We start from the raw sequence: 20,954 nt of genomic DNA, 5'->3' as shown, positions 1-20,954 counted from the left end.
TCCAAAACTCAACCAACCAAAACATCAACCCCTGTGTATCTTGTCAGGAAATGAAAACTCACTAACCTCTGCCTAGATGTCTTAAGTTGAAAGGAGTGTTAATTATTATTACATCTACAATAACACTTCACAATAGGAGAAGAAATACTATGAAAAATAAAAAGTAGTTACTTAAATCCATAAAAGTAAGTACTGCAGGGCATGTTTTCTCTGTGGCTGAGTAAAACAATCTTCGAGAAACTAACTTTGCGAGTTTGCTTTAAATCTTTTATTTATAGTATGTTATCAATTTTGCTTATATTTTAGAGAAGCTCAACTGATTAACAAATAAAGGTTTTCTGCCCTTTGACATAGTGAATCTAGAACCCTGTACTTGAGAGTCTACTATATTTGATGTGACAGGGTAGTGTGGTTAACAAAAAGTGACAAGTATGTATTAAAGGTCCATCTTTTCCCCAATACTGTGTGATTAGAGAAACAAAACTAAAATAATAACTTTTTTTTTTTAAGGCTCATGTCCTATCAATCTGGTTTCTAAAAAAAACAACAACCAAAAAATCCCCCCCAAATTCCTGAAGTTTACACATCTAAATATTAAACCCTTGCTTATATAACTACATACAAATATTATTTGTACCCTCTACTGCTTCCAAAAGTCCTTCAGGATGTTCCTTTTAAAGAAAAAAAAAGCGGGGGGGGGGGGGGGTGGTTTGCAGACAGAGAAGGATATGTGGCAGCAATTCAAAAAATCTGGTCCAAGTGAATGAAAACCTTTTGAGCAGAGTGGATTTTTAAAAATTAAGCAGGCAGGACAAAACTGAAGAAAATCTTTATTGGGATAACTTAAGATGTCGATTCAAATACACTTGCCAATACACTTACACTGAACATAGCAATGCTCTAACTATACCCTTCACTAGAAGAGGCACTCAATTCACTGGTCTGGCCACAGGCATGTCTTAATTTTATTAGCCTGTAATAAATGCAAGAAAAAAACCTCCACATTCCTTCTATTCAATACATCATCTTAACACAAATGCAGCCATTTATATAAAACAATGACTCTATTAGCCTTTCTAACTGCTGAATTTCTGATCCAATTACATAGATATCAAGATATATTGGGCAAAATGTTAAGGTTACATTCAATATTTACCCCTCTTCATTTCTTCACTATATTATTTAAATAAAATGCATTTTAGGAAAATGCCCATTTCAAGAGTTTATCACTCTTTTTATACCTGAGAGACACTACTATTCTTGAGACTGTACTGTGTTAAAATGTAGTATTTCAAATGGAGGAGAAATGGATTATTCAACAAATGATCTTGATACAACTAGATAGCCGCTCAGAAAAAAGTAAAGTTAGAACCATAAATCATACTTAAATTAGAGGTAAGTATTAAAAAAAACAAACAAACACCCCAAGCCAAAAAACATAAGTGCTGGAAGAAAACACTCATGGAATGAAGTTAGGCCTAAGAATGTCATAAAAACCCAGAAGTCGTAAAATAGAAAACTAGTAAATCTGATGACATAAAAATAAAGACTTTCACATGGGAAAAATAAACATATAAAAAAGTCAAAAGCAAACAGAAAATCGGGAAATATATTTGCAGTTTCTAAATCAAAGGGGCTAAATTTCTTGAGTACATGAAAACTCCTACAAATCAGTAAGAAAACCTACAACAACCTGATAGAAAAATGTACAAAGGACACGGACAGTTCAAAGAAAAGGAAATACAAATGGCTGAAAAATGGTCAACCTCACAATAAAACTTTAAGTTAGCTACACTGAGATACTATTTTTCACCTAAAAGATTGCTGAAGATCAAAAGTTTAATAGTAGGCTGTGCTGAAGAGGAGGTGGATAAATATTTGTTACTTACACATTTCTCATGGGGGTGTTGTGAAGTGTGAGGAAGTAAGATCAAGGAATACATAAGTGTAAATCACTACAACTTATAGAGAGGGTAGTTTGTAATAATGATTGAAATTAAAAAGTCACAAATCCTTTGAGTCAACAATTTCATTTTAAATGCTGACCTGTACTCATAGACATGCCATAGGTAAAAGGATAATCTCTGCAACATTGTTTGTAATAGTACAAAATATAAAACAACCTGAGCTCTCATTAACAGGACTGTTTTAATGTAGTATGACCACAGACTAGAATTACATGCAGTCCTTACAAGGAGAATGAAGCAATTCTGTATGAGTTGGCTTTAAAAGACCTCCAAGATATATATTGAGTGTGCATCAGGGGGGTGAGGTAGGGGAGGGCAAAGTGCGTAAGATGCATATGTTTTGTTACTATCTGTAAGGAGAGAAAAAAAACTTAGCAATTCCATTTATAGGACTTTATTTTAACTAACTTAGCAACATGTGGGTGGCATATACATATTTTTAATAACAAGATGGACAGCACATGGACCTCAAAACAAAGAGGTTGAATTATATTATTTTGGTTTTGTTTCTATACCAAATATATACTTTACATATTGAACTATCATAAAACAATAGCTTTAGAATTCAAAGAAAGTGGCTATCAGTGTTTCAGAATGGAGTATTTTCCTATAAGTATAGCAAAGACCTTTCCCAATGGTCCTATATACTTTTCAAGTCTTTGAAAGTCTACCCCTACAGTCAAATTTAATGGTCATACTTGTATCACTGTCTCCCCTATTCCTTCCCTTCAGTGGGCAAAACCTTCCTTCACAGTTCCTTTAGACAAACATTCTTTCAGAGTGAAAAACTATGTGTTTTAAAGCAGGATGTTAACTAAAAGTAAACATTCTTGGGAATGGATTATAGACCAATTATGCTAATAATCTCTTATTGTTGAGGTTACATTAATTCCTTGATGAGGTACCAGTCTGGCAAGAAAACTGGAGATGGAAGAGAAGATAAACTGAAGAAAGGAAAGGAGTGGAAAGAAGTCTCTGACATTCAAGATTCCAATTTCATTATTTTACCTAAGTCTAGTTCCGGATAAAATAGAATTGTACCCAGCTCACATCCAGACTACCAGGGTCAATTTCCTATTAAGATGAAGAAGTTGTGAGAGGTCTGTGCCATTCCTTAAGGGCAGAAAGGGAAATGGTAGGAAGGAAAATGAGAGGAAGTGAAAGAAAAGACTGGGGGAAGGGAGACACTGATATACTTAAAAAAAATCAAGTCTTTCCCAAAAAGGACTGATCGACTAATTTAATGGGAAATATAGTGAGTGCTATTCTAGACTCACATCAACTTATTCTCCATATTTGAAGGCTTACTCAATGTCCTTTGTTCTGTTTCTTAATAGATGAGGTACAGGAGAGAGATACAAGAATATCAACTGATGAGCTCTAAGACTCCATTCCACCATATCCTAGTCCAGATCCAGGCAGGAAGGAGATGATTTTATAAATTATACATATTTCTATATATATCAAATTCTATGTAATGTTTATGTAACATACAATAATTATAAACATGAAATAATCACATATAATAATTTATAAATTATACGTATGTATGTAATTTGAAATCAAGTACCTAGCTCAGTTAGTATTAGCGAGTGGTGCAGACAGGGGTTGAATCTAGGAAATCTGGTTCTAGAGTTGTCATTATTACTCTTTTGAGCCTCTGGAAGAGTTTTTGACACCTTAAAGGTCCTTTTGGATATCACTGTTGCTATGCAATAGTATTCTTGGTTTCTAAAAGGCTAATTTTCTGGAAAACTCATTTTCTGAATACTTTTCCTAGTCAACATGACAAATTAGCTACTACCCTATCTTCTAGCAGGTATTGATTTTAAAAAGCTACTACAGGTCTTCAATAGGGTGATCATAAGCCAAACTAACTGCATTTCATAATTTCCTAAACGTTATTTCAATTATGCCTTATCTGTTGCTGTTGAAGAAAATTAATTACAGACTTTGAATACGTTTTGGCCAATCCAGATTCTAAGACACAGAACTGCCGATAGCAAATGGCCTTGTTTAAAAAGCAGATGTAGATGCTAATCACAGCACAAACCTCACAGGCCTTTGGTGAAGGTGTGGCTGGAAAAACTAACATGGGACCTAACAGTTCTTTCCTCTCAACAATTCTCCTAATCAGCATTTTGAAAAAGACAGCAACAGCCTCTGCCATGACAACACTGCTGCAAATCTCTGACATAACATCTATTTCTTCAGTAGCATGTAATACTAAGACACTCATTTTCACAATATGAAAATTCTTAGCAAATGTCGACAGTACCACAGAAACACTGTATCTGTATTGTATCACCTTACGAATCAGTGTTGGCATGCTAAAAGTACTGCTCTGATCATTTCCAAATTGGTCAGAGATACATTTAGGAATCTACAGCAATATCCTCCTTTAAGTGAGACAGTGATGTGCCACAAATGCAAAATAAAAGCATTCCTTGGCTTCTAGTGTCTACCCACTTGCAAAACAAGTGGAAAAGTAAATATGATTAAGTCATTTGAATCATTTTTCTCACTGGGCTTGGGGCACTTTTAAAAAAATGTCCAGACATCTTATACCAATAACCACAACGCTCATATTAATTTTGATTGAAAAAAAAATTACAAAAGCAGTATGTGTTTCAACTAGGCAACGATAAATTGTGTAAAAAGTGAAAGCTCCTGCCCCACTCTCCCTTCTTTAGGAGAATCATTTCCTAGAGCTGGTGCTAGGCTTCTGACATTCAAAAATTTTGAACAGAAATGAAAAGATGTAGAAGGAACAAAAATATATTCCTGCTATAACAAATGTACTGGTGCTTCTTTTAACATTGTCATTACCTCTACTTGGGAACTTAGAAATACTGAAAGTTCAGGTACCTCTTTTTCCAGTCTCTGGTCTTCTATAAAACATATTAAAAAAAAAAAAAACCTCAAAAAAACTATAAAACAAAAAACCAAAACAAAACAAAAACCTCTCTGACTTCAAAGTACTGGATTTGTAAGGCTGACTTAGGCCATGTGTGTGCCCTGTATTTTAGTCAGGAGTCCCATCCCTGAAAAGTGTTTCATTTTAAAGCATTTTATTTGGAGGCATGCTAGTTGAAAGAGCCATGTTATTAATTCTTTTGTAAAATGAATAGTTTTCCTATAAAGCACTACTTCCTGACTTATTTTCCCACATGTCGGATGTGTTAAAAGTGATAAACTACAACGCCGCAAGGCTTCCTAGTTTCCTAAACACAATCCCACGGGCACGGGAACCAACCAGCAAGCTACAATATATCCCTTCATCTTCCAGTTTTCGTGGCTATATTTAGAGACTCTAGATCTGGGCGAGAACCGGTATTCTGCACCCAAACACCATCAGAAATAACAGCTATTCAAGCTCCGCGACTGGGGATCGCCTCTAGTCAAAATGAGAAAAGATCTTTTATGGCCTGCAAACGGAAACCAGAAATGGGATGTCAACACTTCCACACGGTTTTGTTTCTTTGATAGAGTTTCCAAAGCAACAGGCAGGGCAAGTTTTGTTGGTGTTTAGGTTGCTGCATGATCTGTACACAATGAGGAGCGTATCATGTACCCACTAACGTTAAAATCCAGGAAAGTGTGTTCTACAGCCCCCACGAGGTCTTCTCTTCAAGTTGCGTGAATCCATGCAGTCCACTCGCGACGCAGTCTCCACTTACGAAACAACAGAAACATTAAACGGAGTCCCCCAAGTGGGCAACGCTGCGGAGAAATTCCTAGATTTCGTGACCGATGGCAACCCAGCGTTGTGAGTTCAATTCAAATTTTAATGACTTTCTCCTTTGTCACCTTTTGAATGAAAGCCTTTTAAAGGCTCAAATTTCGGTTAGCTGTACTAGCAACTTTCAAATGGGGCCGTTATTTACAACCCCTTGGGAAAAAGACAAAATGTCACCACTGAACCGCTTTCTCCTGAAGGCCGTCTCGGGCGCAACAGGGATGGTTAACAACCAGGGGTAAGCGCGGTGCATAACGTCATAGAGCCGGCAGAACATACGTGTTCCAGGCGGCAGCATCTTTTAACCGACTCAAAGGTTATTGCCCCCTTTTTTTGAGTAGGAGGCCAAGGGGGGGGGGGAGGGTCACCGATAATGTTCTGACAAGACGCCGAGGGGAGAAAAATCCACAGGCTGTTCTACCCTAAGACTGCAGCTTTGTTCGGTTCTGACTTGTGGAGACTTGCACACAAGACGACGTTATTTACGTTTTGGAGACTTCCATTTAAATGACCGAGGCAGCTGTGTCTGCCAGCCTCAGCATTTTCTCCCGGGGCCGGCTCGCGGTGGAAACCGTCTCCCCTCCCACCACAGGCCGCCCCTTCAACCTGAGGGGCGCGGGCCGGCCCGAGACGCCCCCCGACGGGCAGGGCGGCCGGCCGGGCGGTTGCTCCCGGGGCACTCTCCAATGCGGAGCGTTCTCCGCAGCTGTTAGGTACGAAGGCGGGGAGGCATCGCGACCTCCGTGCAGCCCGGGCAGCTGTGCCGGGTACCCGCCCGCCCGGCCCCTCGCCCGGATACCTCGTCCTGGCCGCGGCCCCCGCCGCACTGCTTGCAGCCCAGCAGCTCCGAGACGGCAAGCGAGGCCGTGTACGCCTGGTTCGCGGTGGTGGCCAGGCGCATGTCGGCGCGGGGACCGGCTGCGGACGCGCAGGAGAAGCCCGGCGGCGCGGAAAAGGCGAGCGCTGACCGGACGGCCGGGCTCCGGGCTGCAGCGCCTCAGGCAGCGCGGACCTCGGCGGCAGCGCGGCGCGAACAAACAAGCCGCGCGGCCCCGCCCCCGCCGTCACTCCGCCGGCCCAGCGGCCCCCCGCGCCAATGCCGGCCCGCGGCGCCGCGGAGCCCCGCCCCCTTGACGCGGAGGGGCGGGCGTTGGGGGGCGGTCAGACGCGGCCGGGGGAAAAACAACCTCGAGCGGCGGAGCTCTCCGCCAGGAGCTGATTCTCGCGTCCAGAACTGGCTCGGTGGGCTTGCTTTAAGGCTGGGGTGGGGCGCGAGCACTCAGGCGTCAGGGAAAGGCAAACGCGCCCCTGCCCCCAGCTTCAGCAGCGGAGAGACTGCCCTCCTTCCCACCCACTCGGATTCATTTACCTTGATCCGAAGAGCAGCCCACCTCTAAGCGGACCCTGCACCACGAGGAATAACCAAGTTCGCTTTACATTTTATAAACTGTTGAAATCCCCTTCAGCCTTTCCACTAATGCGCAAACAACGCTGAATGCGCCCGGAATGCTGCAACAAGTATGGGACCATGGCCTATATTCAATGTAAAATTATTTTTGGTAAGCTATGTAGAAACTATAAATATCACTCTCCTACACAGATAATAAGGCTTGGTAGCCAATCTCTGCATTTCCCTTTTCCTCGCAAGTATATTCCAAGGCTTTAACATTTCTAATATTCTCCCATAAGTGCCCTGGGTTCTAAAGAAAGAATTTCTCTGAAATCCGATGAGGAACTTGAGACAATATAGGTTAAAAAGGAGCATAAATAACTGACACTGTTGGACCTGGGTCGCAAATCTCTCAAATCCTGTGTGAACACTATTTCCTTAAATGGATTCATTAACTTCTTTTAAAAAATCACCTCCTAAACTAGATCTCTTTTTGCACGTTTGCTCTTGTGTTTTCAAAAGCTTACATGTCCAGGTTTAAAAAAAAAAGTTGGAACATCATGACAAAAGGAAAAAAGCGGAGTTTAAATCAATAAATACTGACAGACACAGAACCAGGACTCCTAAATGCAAATAAGTTTCAGTCTTAAGAGTGGAGGTTACAATGTCTCAGAGAAGATTAAGTTACTCTTACAGCTCTTAAAATGTATTTTAAAAGCAAGTTAAAATGGTTATTTTTTTAATCTTCTCCAGATAAATAAGATAAATACCGTATGTTCTCATACACTGTTTTTATAAATTGCTAAAGCACACAAAATATTTTTGCTGTCAAGAAAAGCAATTTTGGGTTAATAATAACATAAAAGAAAAGGCTACAGAGGCTTCCAAGCTTTCTCTTCTTCTGAGCACAGCCACAAAAGCAAACAGGATAATCAAATGCCCACTCAGCCACAAACCAACAAGCAGCAAAAATAAGCCCAGTAAATCATCCAGTTTGCAGCAATAGGACATACCCTCTAAAATAAACTGGTTGTAGATGAATACCTTGGAAACATAAATGGACTTGATATATGAGGTTGTGAGCTATAATGCTAGATAATGAGAAATAAGTGAAAATGATGACTTTGCTTCTAGAAGAGTTGAGCTGTGATTTTTATTTTCTGGAAGGAATACAACAATGGGGCTGAGTTGTCTAGTAGGGCATAACCTTGTTTATGACATTAAAATTATGTCATTTGCAAAATGGAGAATGCTTACCTTTCTATTTTTTAATGAGAGACTAGCATTTAGCTAACCCAAAAATGGTTCAAAATAATTAAATACAAATCAAAACTACAAACTATATATAGAGTAGTGTTTGATACTTAGAGCTTGATAAATATTTATTGAAGAGGTATACACTGAAATTGTATAGGAAGCTGCAATTAGGATTTTTCCCCCCAGAAAATTTCAGTTTATGTACTTTGATGCTGACTTACATAAAAAGAAAGATAATTTTAACTCATATTCTAATTCTATGGTTTACTGAGGACCTTTAAGCCATTAAATGTCAAGATTCCTTTATGGTCTCTAAAAAGACTGACATAATTTCTTCAAAGAGTAATAATTTCTGCTCTTTACAATAGAGCAGCATGGTGAATTAGTCACTTTATTCTCAACATAAAAGGGTTGCCTCCAAATAAATCTATAGTAACCAAGAATTCCAACCAATATTAACCTGAAAATATCATTGTGTCACTTCTTGAGTAGGCCAGATGTCCTGAAGGTGTTTCTCCTAATGAACCCCTAGTGTTAGGCATGTCATAGGCATGCAATAAACATCTGCTAAAAAAATGAAAACTGAGCATGGAACAGTAACTGGAAAGGACTAAACTTTTGATATTTACCACAGGTTATCATTATAGGCCAGCAGTTACTTTACAAAGTCTGCTACTTAAACATTTCTAACATTATTTATTTCTAGGAAGAAACCTGATATTTAATCCAAGAAGTAATAGTAATTCTGAAATATTTCCTTTCCTCTAAAAATCTTTTGGTAGACTTACACAGTTGTATCAAAGTGAGGTTTTTGCATTTGTCATTAGTAGTAATGGTCTCAACTCTAATTTTCTCAAGAATAAGCTGATATACTATGTAAAAGCAGAGTGGTGTTAAGTGACTTTATGTGAGCTAAGAACTATGATGTATTAGAGAGTCTGGACTTGAAGCTGTGCTTTCTGAAGGAAGAACATCTGAGCTGGGACTTACAGGATTAGTGGAGAGGCTTTGGCAAGAAATTGGGGGTTGGGGGAGGTAGGAGAGGGGACTTGAGAGAATAGAGTTCTAAACAAAGGAAACAGCATGTGCAAAGGCCCAGAGGCCAGGGAGAGAGAGAATGGTCCAAATAGGGAAGCAGAATAAAGGAAGTTTATTGGGTCTGGAAGAAGACAGTGATAGAGTTCAAGTAAAAAATCAACAGTAAGGAGGGACCTTGTTCAAGCTTTATTTTAAAGAATGTAAATTTCATTGTTAAGAGTACTGTGGAGTTCTTGCAAGTTTTAAATAGTAGAAAGACATCAGACTTGCATTTCAGCTAAGGTTTAAAAAAATATATTGGAAGGGACAAAATTAGAGGCAGAAAGATGGTTAGGAAGGCTGTTGAGGCAATTGTGGCAAGGCAACAGGGAGGTCTGAAGAACAATGGGAATGAAGCAAAGTGTAGGGATGAAGGTAGATTTTGTCTCTCCAACAATAATACATTTCTTGAGAAAGGAAATCATGCCTCATACTCTTATTTTTGAAATTGAGGAAATAAATTTCAAATTAGCTGTTCTCCTAAGTGACTTCCTTACATCCATTAGACTTTTGAAAATATAGTTAATTCATGGAAAATAATAGATACGTTTTAGTAGAATGAATACTTATCAGGCCAAAAGGCATAATCACACTTACATGGACCACATATTAAACCTTGAATTTTCCCGTTAACCAAAGGAATTAAAGTACCACAGATTTGTAGATCTATTCAGTAGAAAGGAATTATATTTAGTAATTGGTTAGAAAACACACATAGCAGTGATTTCATCCATTAAGCCAAAGAACTCCTTTAAGAGTGGGCTTAAAGCATTATTGAAAAATGTCCTATTGTCATTTAAAACATTTTATTTAGAATGAATGCTGGTTTATAAGATTACTTCTGCTTACTAATTTTGTCAAGATTTTTCTCCTCCAGCTCATATCTTCCTGTTTTTATATATATAGCTTGTCTGCTAAGCACTTTTTTTTCCTTTCGACATGTTTTGAGTACATTGAGATCCTTTTAGCACTGAACTTTAATTTTACATTGTTCTCTTATTTGTCCTCTACTTTTCTCACTTCTTCAATTTAATTTTTAGAATTTTATCACTTATAAAGGAGCAAGAATGTTGACAGATCTTTGCCTTATTCTTTCCTTTAGGGCTTCTTCTTTTAGAAATGCACAATTTTAAATCTCTAATAGGGTTTTAGAAACATAGGCCATCACCCACATTTGTAAACAAGCAGTGTTCCAAACAATGTCAGTAGCTTTAAATTAGAAAATCACTTTCCCCTAAAGAACAAGCATGTTAAATTGTGGTCAGGTTTTCCAGGTTAATAAGACCAGTAACTTACTTACTCCTACCCATTAGACACTGAAGCAATTGACATATATAAAGCAGATAATTATTCCTATTTTCAAATTTATAAAACAGAAATTCATAAAGCATGGGTAAATCATCCAAGATTATAAAAGTAGTAAATTGCCTTTAAGGATTAGAACCCAGGTCTATCTGAATCCAAAGCAGCAGAAGCTGGGTTGCTTCTTTTAATGAATAATTTACAAATTTTGATAACTATGTATTAGTCTCAGTTCTTTCTTTTTTAAGCTCTCACCATTCTTATTTATTTAAAAAAGTTAAAAAAAATTTAATTTACATCCAAGTTAGTTAACCATATAGTGCAATAATGATTTTAGGAGTAGAATCCAGTGATTCATCACCTATATATAACACTCAGTACTCATCCCAACAAGTGTCCTCCTTAATGCCCATTGCCCATTTAGCCCACCCCACCCCCACAGCTCCTCAGTTTGTTCTGTGTATTTAAGAGTCTCTTATGGTTTGTCCCTCTCTCTGTTTTTATATTATTTTTGCTTCCCTTCCCCTATGTTTATCTGTTTTGTATCTTAAATTCCACATATGAGTGAAGCCATATGATATCTGTCTTTCTCTGATTAATTTTGCTTAGCATAAAACACTCTAGTTTCCAGTATTAGTCATAGTTCTTGATTCTGAGGACAAGAAAAGAGGGAATGAAGAAGAAAAAATTTATCTTCCCTTCTTATACTCAGGATGAGATCTCATTAAAAAATAAAATCATGGAATGAGTGAGCTTGGTCTTTGAGAGCTTATCTCCTCTACTCTATCCCTGTCCTCCTGGTGTCTTTTCCCAGGCCTTTGGTGACCTCATGTTACCTAGAGCTCCTTCACTACAGAACTCACCTAAATCTACCCTAAGACTCTACCTAAGTCTACTAAAAGGTCCTCATACCAATCCTATTCCTCTTAGAATAACTGGTTAAGTGCTAGGAAGAAAGCAGTCTTCCTAAACCAATTCATACTATTCATTGTAGGAGGTACTGATATCTCATAGTAATTTATTTAGTCTGACTCAACAGAATATAAGCTTTGTAAAATCAGAATGTTTGTCTTTTTTGCTCACTGCTGTATTTCCAATGCCCAAGTGCCTAGCATATGGCAGACCCTCAATAAGTATATAATGAATGAACTTCACAGAGATTTTTCTATTAAAAAAAAAAACAACTTACCTCAATAATGATATTAAGTTTATGAAAGATTTGGGCCATCTAGACAAACATTTTTGGAGGTTTTGGGTCCACTATCCAGGCAGGCAGGCTGTGCTTGGGAATCAGCTTGTCCTTGGGTTCAGCTTTGCTAAAGCAACTACTGTTTTTCATAGTTTCTCCTCATCTTCTTCTTGGGAATCCACAGATATTCCCAAGCTTCTTTGATTTTTCTTTGCTTGCACTGCTAAGCTAGCTATATAGGTTTGGGCAATGGAGTATTTGGTTCATTTGTTAAGTCAGGCAGGTACTTACAAGTCAGATACTGCCTGAATACATACCATTGTTTGACAAGATTCATGAACATTCTGTAACCAAATTTGGCTTTAAACACCTTTAGGCCTAAGGTGAAATGATAGGAAAGAAAGTGTCTGTTGAGATCTCAAAATTAAATGGGAGAACTCATACAAAAATGCTACAATTTTTACAGGTGAATTACTTTTCAGCATTATTGTTGAGTTAAATAAGAAGGAATTGGTATAATTTGGAATAGGTTGAGGTTCAGGTGTGGTGGGAAATTGAGAGTTTGGACTTTATCCCATATGTATGTAGGAACTACTACTGTAGCTTTAAAGAAAGAGAAAAAGGAAGTGATACAAACTCAAAAAAAAAAAAAAAAGGTAACCAATGATACTAAATATATGACATATTCAAGTAGAAAATATTTCTCTGTGCACGTATACTACTGTATTGTATAATTTTTAAAATGCTTTTTGAGGAGCTGGATTTCAACTCTACCTAAAAACATATGTGAAAAATATATATATATTTTTTAATTCTCAAAGTACTTCTGTTTGTAGGCACAAGGCAAGAACTGGTTTTAGTATGTAACCTATAATTTTTTAAAAATTCTTTTTTTTTCTTACTAGTCTCTACATCCAAGAGATCAAGAATCAAGTGTCAGATGCTCTTCTGACTGAGCCAGCCAGGTGCTCCTAAAATCTTTTAATCGGGTTATTTTTATTTTTTTATTTGTAACAACTATCCTGACCTCCCTATTCCTGCCCACCCCCACTATGATTATTACTAACATGTAGTGAATAGGGATCTACATATGTGCTTTTCTTATAGAACTCAAAGACCCCCACTCAGTTCCTCTGTAATAATCTTTAATTTTTTTAACAGTTATTTATTTTTGAAAGAGTGAGATACAGCACGATCAGGGGAGGCGCGGGGCGTGGGGGGATGACACAGAATCCAAAGCAGGCTCCAGGATCTGAGCTGTCAGCACAGAGCCCAACGCCGGGCTCGGGGCTCAGACTCATGGACCGTGAGATCATGACCTGAGCCAAAGTCGGATGCTTAACCGACTGAGCCACCCAGGCCCCCCATCCCTGTAATAATCTCTAGTTGTGGGTCCTTTAAACCTTTAAATTACCTTCTTTCTTTGCCTCCTTCTGAGATCTCTAGTTTTCCAAGAGGGTGTTAAATTGTAAAACCTGGTCACAACGTACAAGGCCACATCTAGAGACTACCTGCATGTTATTAAGCATCTTAGAAATAAAACGCCATTCACTGAACTTTCCCATCTGTTCTTCTGCCCTCCAAAATCCTCACTGCACCTCTGGGCCATTTTCCCCTTTGTACACAGAATACGTATATGTTCAGGCCAATGTAGTTCAACAGAGATGTTTATTTTATTTTTTTTTTTTAATTTTTTTTTTCAACGTTTTTTTTTTTATTTATTTTTGGGACAGAGAGAGACAGAGCATGAACGGGGGAGGGGCAGAGAGAGAGGGAGACACAGAATCGGAAACAGGCTCCAGGCTCCGAGCCATCAGCCCAGAGCCCGACGTGGGGCTCGAACTCACGGACCGAGAGATCGTGACCTGGCTGAAGCCGGACGCTTAACCGACTGCGCCACCCAGGCGCCCCTGAGAGATGTTTATTTTTACTTATCACTACTATCTTTCTGTATAGCTAAAAATACTAAAAAACAAAGACAAAAACAAAAAACCCAGAGAATGCCATTTTAAAATTGTTTTTACATGAACTTAAATTTGAACATAATTCAAGAGCATTTGTAATAACAGAAAAATATGGTTTTCCTAAATTTTGGCAAACAATTGAGAAATACTAACACAGGATTTTATTCAGATATTACAAATTGGAGAAGGCAGTATTCTTTCTTAATTTGTTGTAACTCTAATCTGAAAAGTACATTTTGGCATAGGTTTATGTACAGAGGTCAATGCTATTATTTTAGCAATTAACAGAAATCTTAATATTATGTAAGCACTTAGCATTCAATCATTATTTATAGATATTTACTGAATGCCAAATTATATGCATTTAATTTCTTAAATCCTATGAACAGGCAGAAATATCTTAATTTGAGTTTGGGTGTCTATTTTATTTAGACTTACACCTCTCACATAAGTCACACAGATTGGCAGATAGCTTGGGACTCTGTTAGGGAGCATTAAATGGGGAGTCATCTAGTTTACTGCCCAGTCCTGAAACAAAGAGACTAACAAAAAACAGAAACCCAGTTTATAAATCTCTTAACAGCCCTTCCAGTTTGAGCCCCCTCAAATTTAAAATGAAGGGCAGGTGAACTTCATATTCTCTCAAACTTTTATTTCAGCTCTGTTAATATAATTCCTGATTTTATCAAGAGTTATATGCTTTAAGCTAACTAGAATCTGGCCTCCTCCTACACCAGGCTTGTTTGTTACATTATCAGTGGTTTTCAAATTGTTTTTCTTAGGATCCATTCCTTACAAGTTCTTTAGAGTTATTATAAAATATTAAATTTAAACTTTCTTTTTCAAGGCAAACTACAAATGTAAATCAACGTTAAATGCATTGGGAACCACCCTAATAGTAATTTGTTTAATAATTCAGTTCCTGGACTAAGTAAAGTTTCCTTCACCGTCTCTGTGAGCATATGTTTGAACATTTTTGTAAATGTGTCAGTGATTAGAAAGGGTATAATGTGTTCCAGCCTTTAAAAAAATTCGTGCGTCTCTGCATGTGCTGGAGTAAAACTAGCAGTGAGTGGACTGCTTCAGCGAAGGTACAGTGAGGGTGCTTTGCTGTGTGAATCCAGATTACCTGGATATTATGCATACAAGAAAATACAGAGGGGCGCCTGGGTGGCTCAGTCGTTTGAGCATCTGACTGTGGCTCAGGTCATGATCATACGGTTTGTGGGTTCGAGCCCCGCATCAGGCTGGCTGCTGTCAGCGTGGAGTCAGCTTCAGATCCTCTGTACCCCCCTCTGTCTGCCCCTCCCCCCACTCATGCTTTCTCTCAAAAATAAACATTAAAAAAAAGTACAGAAATAATACTGCAGTCATAATCCATAGCCCTTAATTTCAAATTTGTTTAAAACATAAAATAGCCTCATTGTTCTCACTGACTTAATAATTTAACTTTATTTATTTGAACTTAAAGACCATTAATAACATGCCAGTTTTATATATTGCATATATCATAACTCTGGTAATACTGTTTGACTGAAGACTACGCTGACAAAAAAAAATTAGTAACACATTTGAGTATCACTGCCTTATATATACACCATATCTCCGGATCGGCCCACTAGAACTCATAGTGGGTTTGGAGGATCCATGCTAGTCTGTAGCTCCCTACATTATTCCCCCAGGCTTGGGTCAGGCTTTAAGGTTCAGAGAATGATCCATGGATTTCTGCTGATTCCAGCAGAATGCAGGGGGGGATTTAGCTCAAAATCTCATTCCCACCAATGTTAAATAGAGCCTTAAAGAGAAAAGGCTCTTAGAATCACAATGGTTTATGACAGTCTACTGAATTACAAACCAAACTTGCCTTCCATTAGAACTTATATTTAGTCTGTCCTGGATCTGGTCTATAACTGTGAAAGGATTATCAATCCTTCTAGCCCTTCTCCAAAAAACATGAATAAAGTCAATCTTACCCTTCAGTGACACACATGCCAGTGTGACCAATAGCTTTTATCCTAAATCACAAAAATTTGACCTAAGAAATGTCCAATGAAGCAAAAGTACAATGAAGTACTTTGAGACGGTTTTTATTAACAATGAAGATATTACATCTTTTGTGTTTCTAATAGGCAAGTTCTTAAATAATACATGTGTTCTTTACAATAAGAACTTACTTTTAGGTCAGAAACTTCAACTTTCAAGTATTCAACAAAATTTTAAAAAACTAAACCACAATACTTTAACTTGAACATTACAAATATACAATTAAAACCTTAGAACCCTAAAATAATGTATATTAAATTTACAAATTTGTGGGTTTGAAAAATATATAAACTTCAAAAGACATCAGAAAAAAAAGTATGTGGATCCAGGAAAAAGAGCAAAGCAGAGTCAAAAGCAGGGTGCATTTCAAATAGGTCACACTCAACTTTTAACTCTAAGAACAAAAAAAACAAGCTTAGCAACAGCTGTCAGCCAACCACAAAGCAGACAGATCAGGACTCAACCACTCCAGATACCAATGAGGTCCAACCTTCAATGTTTTTTTAAAAAAGTTATATAGTGTCAGAGCAGAGCACTGTGATAAGACAGGATATACTGTCCTCAGTTAAAAGTAACAAAGATTTAAAATCTTTTCACCAATCCTTAAAAAAATAGATTTTAATAACAGTGATAATTTTGTTTTTATCCTTACTGTGCCAGATACTGTATACATTAAAGTCACCTTTAAAATATTAGTGTAATAAAATATAGAATTTTTTGGGAAATTTTCTTTCTTGTTTGTAGATAGAGGATAAGGGTGGAAATATCCATAAGAAAAAATTCTTCTCTTTTTAAATTCCCTAATACTCAATTTCCAAAATTCATGGGGCGGGGTACAGCCAACAATGAAATGTTATTGTCCAAATCCAAAAATATGAGCATGACAGTCACATACAAATAAATATAACCTTCAAAGCAAGCAAGGAAACTGAACAGACCCCATAGTGCTATTCTATGCAATGCTTCCTCTTTATCACTCAATACATATTCTCCTGAGAAGAAAATTTTCTGAGGATTTAGAAGAGATTTTCAAAGACTTACATACTTCATCACTGTAATGTTTAGTGCTAACCTCCGTTATTTGCTTAAACTGAGAGTGTTACTTGCAATAGAGACACATAAACACTGTAAAACGATACTTGATAGTTTTCCTCATTTTGCTTTTGGCTTGCTAAATCTATATTCTAAAGCAGTTACCAATATTTTCTGTAAAAACCTTCAAGAACCACCTTTTGTTTTTTCTTCAAGTGCTGCTTAAACCATTTGCTGGTTTTAGTTCCCTAAAAAATAATTATTTTAAGTAGATCAGCTTGACTTGTCATATCAATTGTTTCCTGTACTGTAAGACATAGGAGGTTTGCTACTAATACTGTAAGATGCTGTCCAAAATGTATGTATGTATACTTCCCCTCAACAGTTCATTGTATTCTATATACCTAAGGAAGGTGGGGGGGGGGATTAAATAATATTTGAAGACTAGTTCTGGGTTTATTGGCAATACCCTCACTTCATTCTGTTCCTCTATCCTCAATTGTCACAGATAACAAAGCTATGTTGAATCAAGAAAAAGGTAGTTTCATGGGTGGGGGATGGACTAAATGAATAATAGGTATTAAGGAGGACACTTGTTAGGATGAGCACTGAGTGTTATATGTAAATGATAAATCACTAAATTGTACTTCTGAAACCAATATTATACTCTATGCTAACTAGAATTTACATAAAAATTTGGAAGAAAAAAAATAAAGATGCCTTCTGCAAAAAAAAAGAAAAGAAGAAAGAAAGAAAAAGGTAGTTTCAATACATTATTTGGGAAAGACACACTTTTACATCAAGCTCATATTTTCCTTGAACCCTTAAACCTTAATATTTTTAAACAGTACCCACCCAAATGTTACTGAAAGTTTCATCAATTACTTAATACTCATATTTCTATACACCAGGGATTGGTTGTGTATCTTTTGGTTAAATTCATGAACCTCTATATGTATGAATATATTGGACCAGTTTATTCAACATTCATTCAATCAATATTAATTAAGCATTATTAAACAAGTATTTTTCCCCCCTCGGTTGGTCTTTGAGAACAATATTCACATCTTCCTTTTTCCTCCCTCTTCTTTTTGTAATTGCTTATAGTTAGACCCACTACGTCTTTTTGCTTCTAAAGGGGCACCTGGACTGAAGAATGCCTTAAACTACAAACGCAAAGAGGTCAAAAGGCTTGGAAAGCAGGATTGTGTATTATGGTGAACATCTGATAGTTATTGTAGCAGTTAGGTAATTGTGTACCAATTGATGAGGAGCTTTAAAACCAATAACTCAGATTTTTAGTCCCAGATTTGGTTCTAGAAGCAGATATATGCTATACTTCGTGGTTTCAGATTTGATAATATTAACAGAATAGCTAACACATATTGTTGTTAGTATGTATCAGGTACTCTTCTAAAGCATTTTACATATGTTTTAACTCATTTAATATTTAATTCATTTTAACTCATTCAACCCTCATAATAACCCTTTTGGTAGATGCTCTTTTCATTTTTGAAACAGGAAACAGAGAAAGTATCTAACCCAAGGTCACATAACAAGCAAGCAGCTTAAGTAAAGATTAGAACTCAAGCCTGACTCCAAAGGTATATTCTTTCTACTATACCATGATGCTGCCTGATAATGGTTTTAGTTGGGTTTTTTTTTTCCACTGTTAATATTCCAGTGATTGTGTATCCATCAGGAAAGAGGTCAAGGGACCATGAACTTTTCTCTTAATCCCTTCCTACCTTACGTGTAATCTCTTCTCTATGACTGACTGTTCATCCCACCCTCTGTGGACTGCCCCCACCCAAAAAAACTTTAGAACATCATTCTTCTCCAGGAAATCTGAACTGGCTCCCGACTGAGCCTACTGCCAAAATAGGATATGCTCCATAGCATCTCTCAATATCCCTTCTCCCTGGCTACTGCCTTTCTTATATATGTAAATCAGATCCCAGTTTCCTTTATTCCATTTACCTACTTCCAGTCCCCTCTGAACCTTTACAAAATTTTGTAAATTTTGTCATGCTGAATGAGGAATATCTTCTACCACTTGACAATTTACCACACTAATACTGTCTCTTAATCTACAAAATACCATGCACTATGTTTTGGATATAGTTTATAATTACTATTTGTGGATGTACTTATGTTGTGTTCACTGTTTTAAAGTATAACCTCAGAGTATTTATATGCCCCTTTTGGGCTATGTTGAGAGTACATTCTGTTCTAGATGCAAAGATCTGGGGAGTGGAAGTATGTTAATCATGCTTTGAAATTATAACTACCAGCACATGACACAAGTATTTGAAAACACATTTTCATTATATTGTAAGATTTGTACACATGACACCAAAGAGAAAGCTGTAGGCTTGAGTCTAACTAAAACATCATCAAAATAGTTAAATGAGTAAAATTATCTTTTAGCATAAATTTAACATTTTATGTAAAAGGAAAAAAAACAAAAACATAAATGAAGACAAATTGGCCCATAATCATTATTAAAGTCACTTTATTAACTAGAATTTAAATATAAACTTAAAGACTTTTTCAAGTAAAAAAGGAATAGTCACTTTAATCGACCTAAAACATAAGAAAATACTGCAGTTTTTCTCTTTGGCTAAATACTGTATTGCCTACTCAAAAAAAAAAAAAAAAAAAAAAAAAAAAGAATTCACAGTGATTTGTGTGGTAGGATTAAATCCAATGCTTGCTTAAGTACACACACACACACACACACACACACACACACACACACACCCCTTGCGCTATTTCCTCCCACATTTAAAAATTTGGCCAAAATAGCTGATGATTATAGACTATTGATATAGAAATACTTCATTATAACCAAACTGACTTTTTTTGGGGTCAATCTCAAGAACAGAATCTAGAACAAGCAAAAAAAGACATAAAATAGATGCCACAGAGTTTATACATTAAAGAGTATGTACTATACTTGGAGGAAAACCTTTGGCCCACCTCTCTTAAAGACAATTAACTTTTACTTTGTGCAAAATTACAACAAGCTTATTTATCTAGTTTCTAAGTTCACAGTAATTTATAGGGACTACTGTTTAAATTGATAGCAGAGGAAGTATGATGGCCAACCATTTAATCACAAGGGAATAGTCATAAAAATTCTAAAAAGCAGAAATAAGAACTTGGACAGCATGATAGTAGGAGGCCATTTACTACAAAGATTCTTAGTCCTAAGCCTTAAGGAGCTCTGACAGCACCACTCTCTGACAGATTAGGGTAATAACTAACCTCCATAATAGTGATTCTTACTCATGTTGGACAAAACACCTACCAATATTTCTATAAAAAATATAGTGGCTGAGCTGGCAAAATAACAGAAATCCTTAGAAGTAAAAAATGACCAATAGGAGGAATCCAGAGAGGTAACAATTACTGGGGCTGGTAGTTATGGATCCTGTAACCTAGAGCAATAGGATGGGAAGAGAAGACAAAGCTTAGGACTTGGGAAACTGGGGGGTAAACCAGAGACTTGATTATAAAGCCAAACCCCAAGAAGTTATACTACCAATGAACAAATGAACTAGGAAAAATACCCCATCTACAAAAGGAGATAGAAAATTTGCCTGTTTCAACTTTTGTTCTTGGTGGGATGAAATATCCCCTGAAAATTCATAAACACACAATGGTTTGCACATGAGAAGTTGGGGCTTTAACTTACTATTACTCTTCTGGTCTTAAACAAAAACTAATGCAAGGATTCAGTTAAAGGGGGTCGGTTATGTTCCCAGGCTCCAATCAGATATATAGATCATCCCAGAAGATAAAGTTCTAATGAACAGGAGCTTACAGTAATAAAATATACCATGAAAAAGGCACCATTAGTAAGGGTCAGAAGAAACAATAATCACTTAACTCAGACCTGTAAGACTTGAGGTGTTAGAATTATAGATACAGAATACCAGTTTTATATGTCTTTTATTATTTTAAAGGAAGTGCAAAGTATGGGTGAGGA

General features: G+C 37.0%; 1 protein-coding gene across 3 annotated transcripts in view; it reads right to left on the bottom strand.

The window, feature by feature from the left end:
* The window catches only part of SESN1 (sestrin 1), a 113,382-nt gene that overhangs the window by 15,532 nt on the left and 76,896 nt on the right, over window positions 1-20,954 (bottom strand). Inside the window, exon 1 of one of the 3 annotated variants that reach the window (XM_019443039.2) lies at window positions 6,506-6,726. The exons of 1 other annotated variant lie outside the window; for it this stretch is intronic. In XM_019443039.2, the coding sequence (XP_019298584.1) occupies window positions 6,506-6,607 (102 nt within the window). In that variant the 5' untranslated portion in view covers window positions 6,608-6,726. Of the gene's footprint in view, window positions 1-5,223; window positions 5,523-6,505; window positions 6,727-20,954 lie in introns of those variants that run through there. One more of the 3 variants, XM_053904592.1, reaches the window with a different exon arrangement.

Source organism: Panthera pardus, unplaced genomic scaffold (genome assembly GCF_024362965.1).
Source record: "Panthera pardus isolate Hobbes unplaced genomic scaffold, ASM2436296v1 HiC_scaffold_17, whole genome shotgun sequence".
Classification (NCBI taxonomy): domain Eukaryota; kingdom Metazoa; phylum Chordata; class Mammalia; order Carnivora; family Felidae; genus Panthera; species Panthera pardus.
The sequence above is the reverse complement of the archived record's forward strand: the minus strand, read 5'-3'. Positions and strand labels throughout refer to the sequence as shown.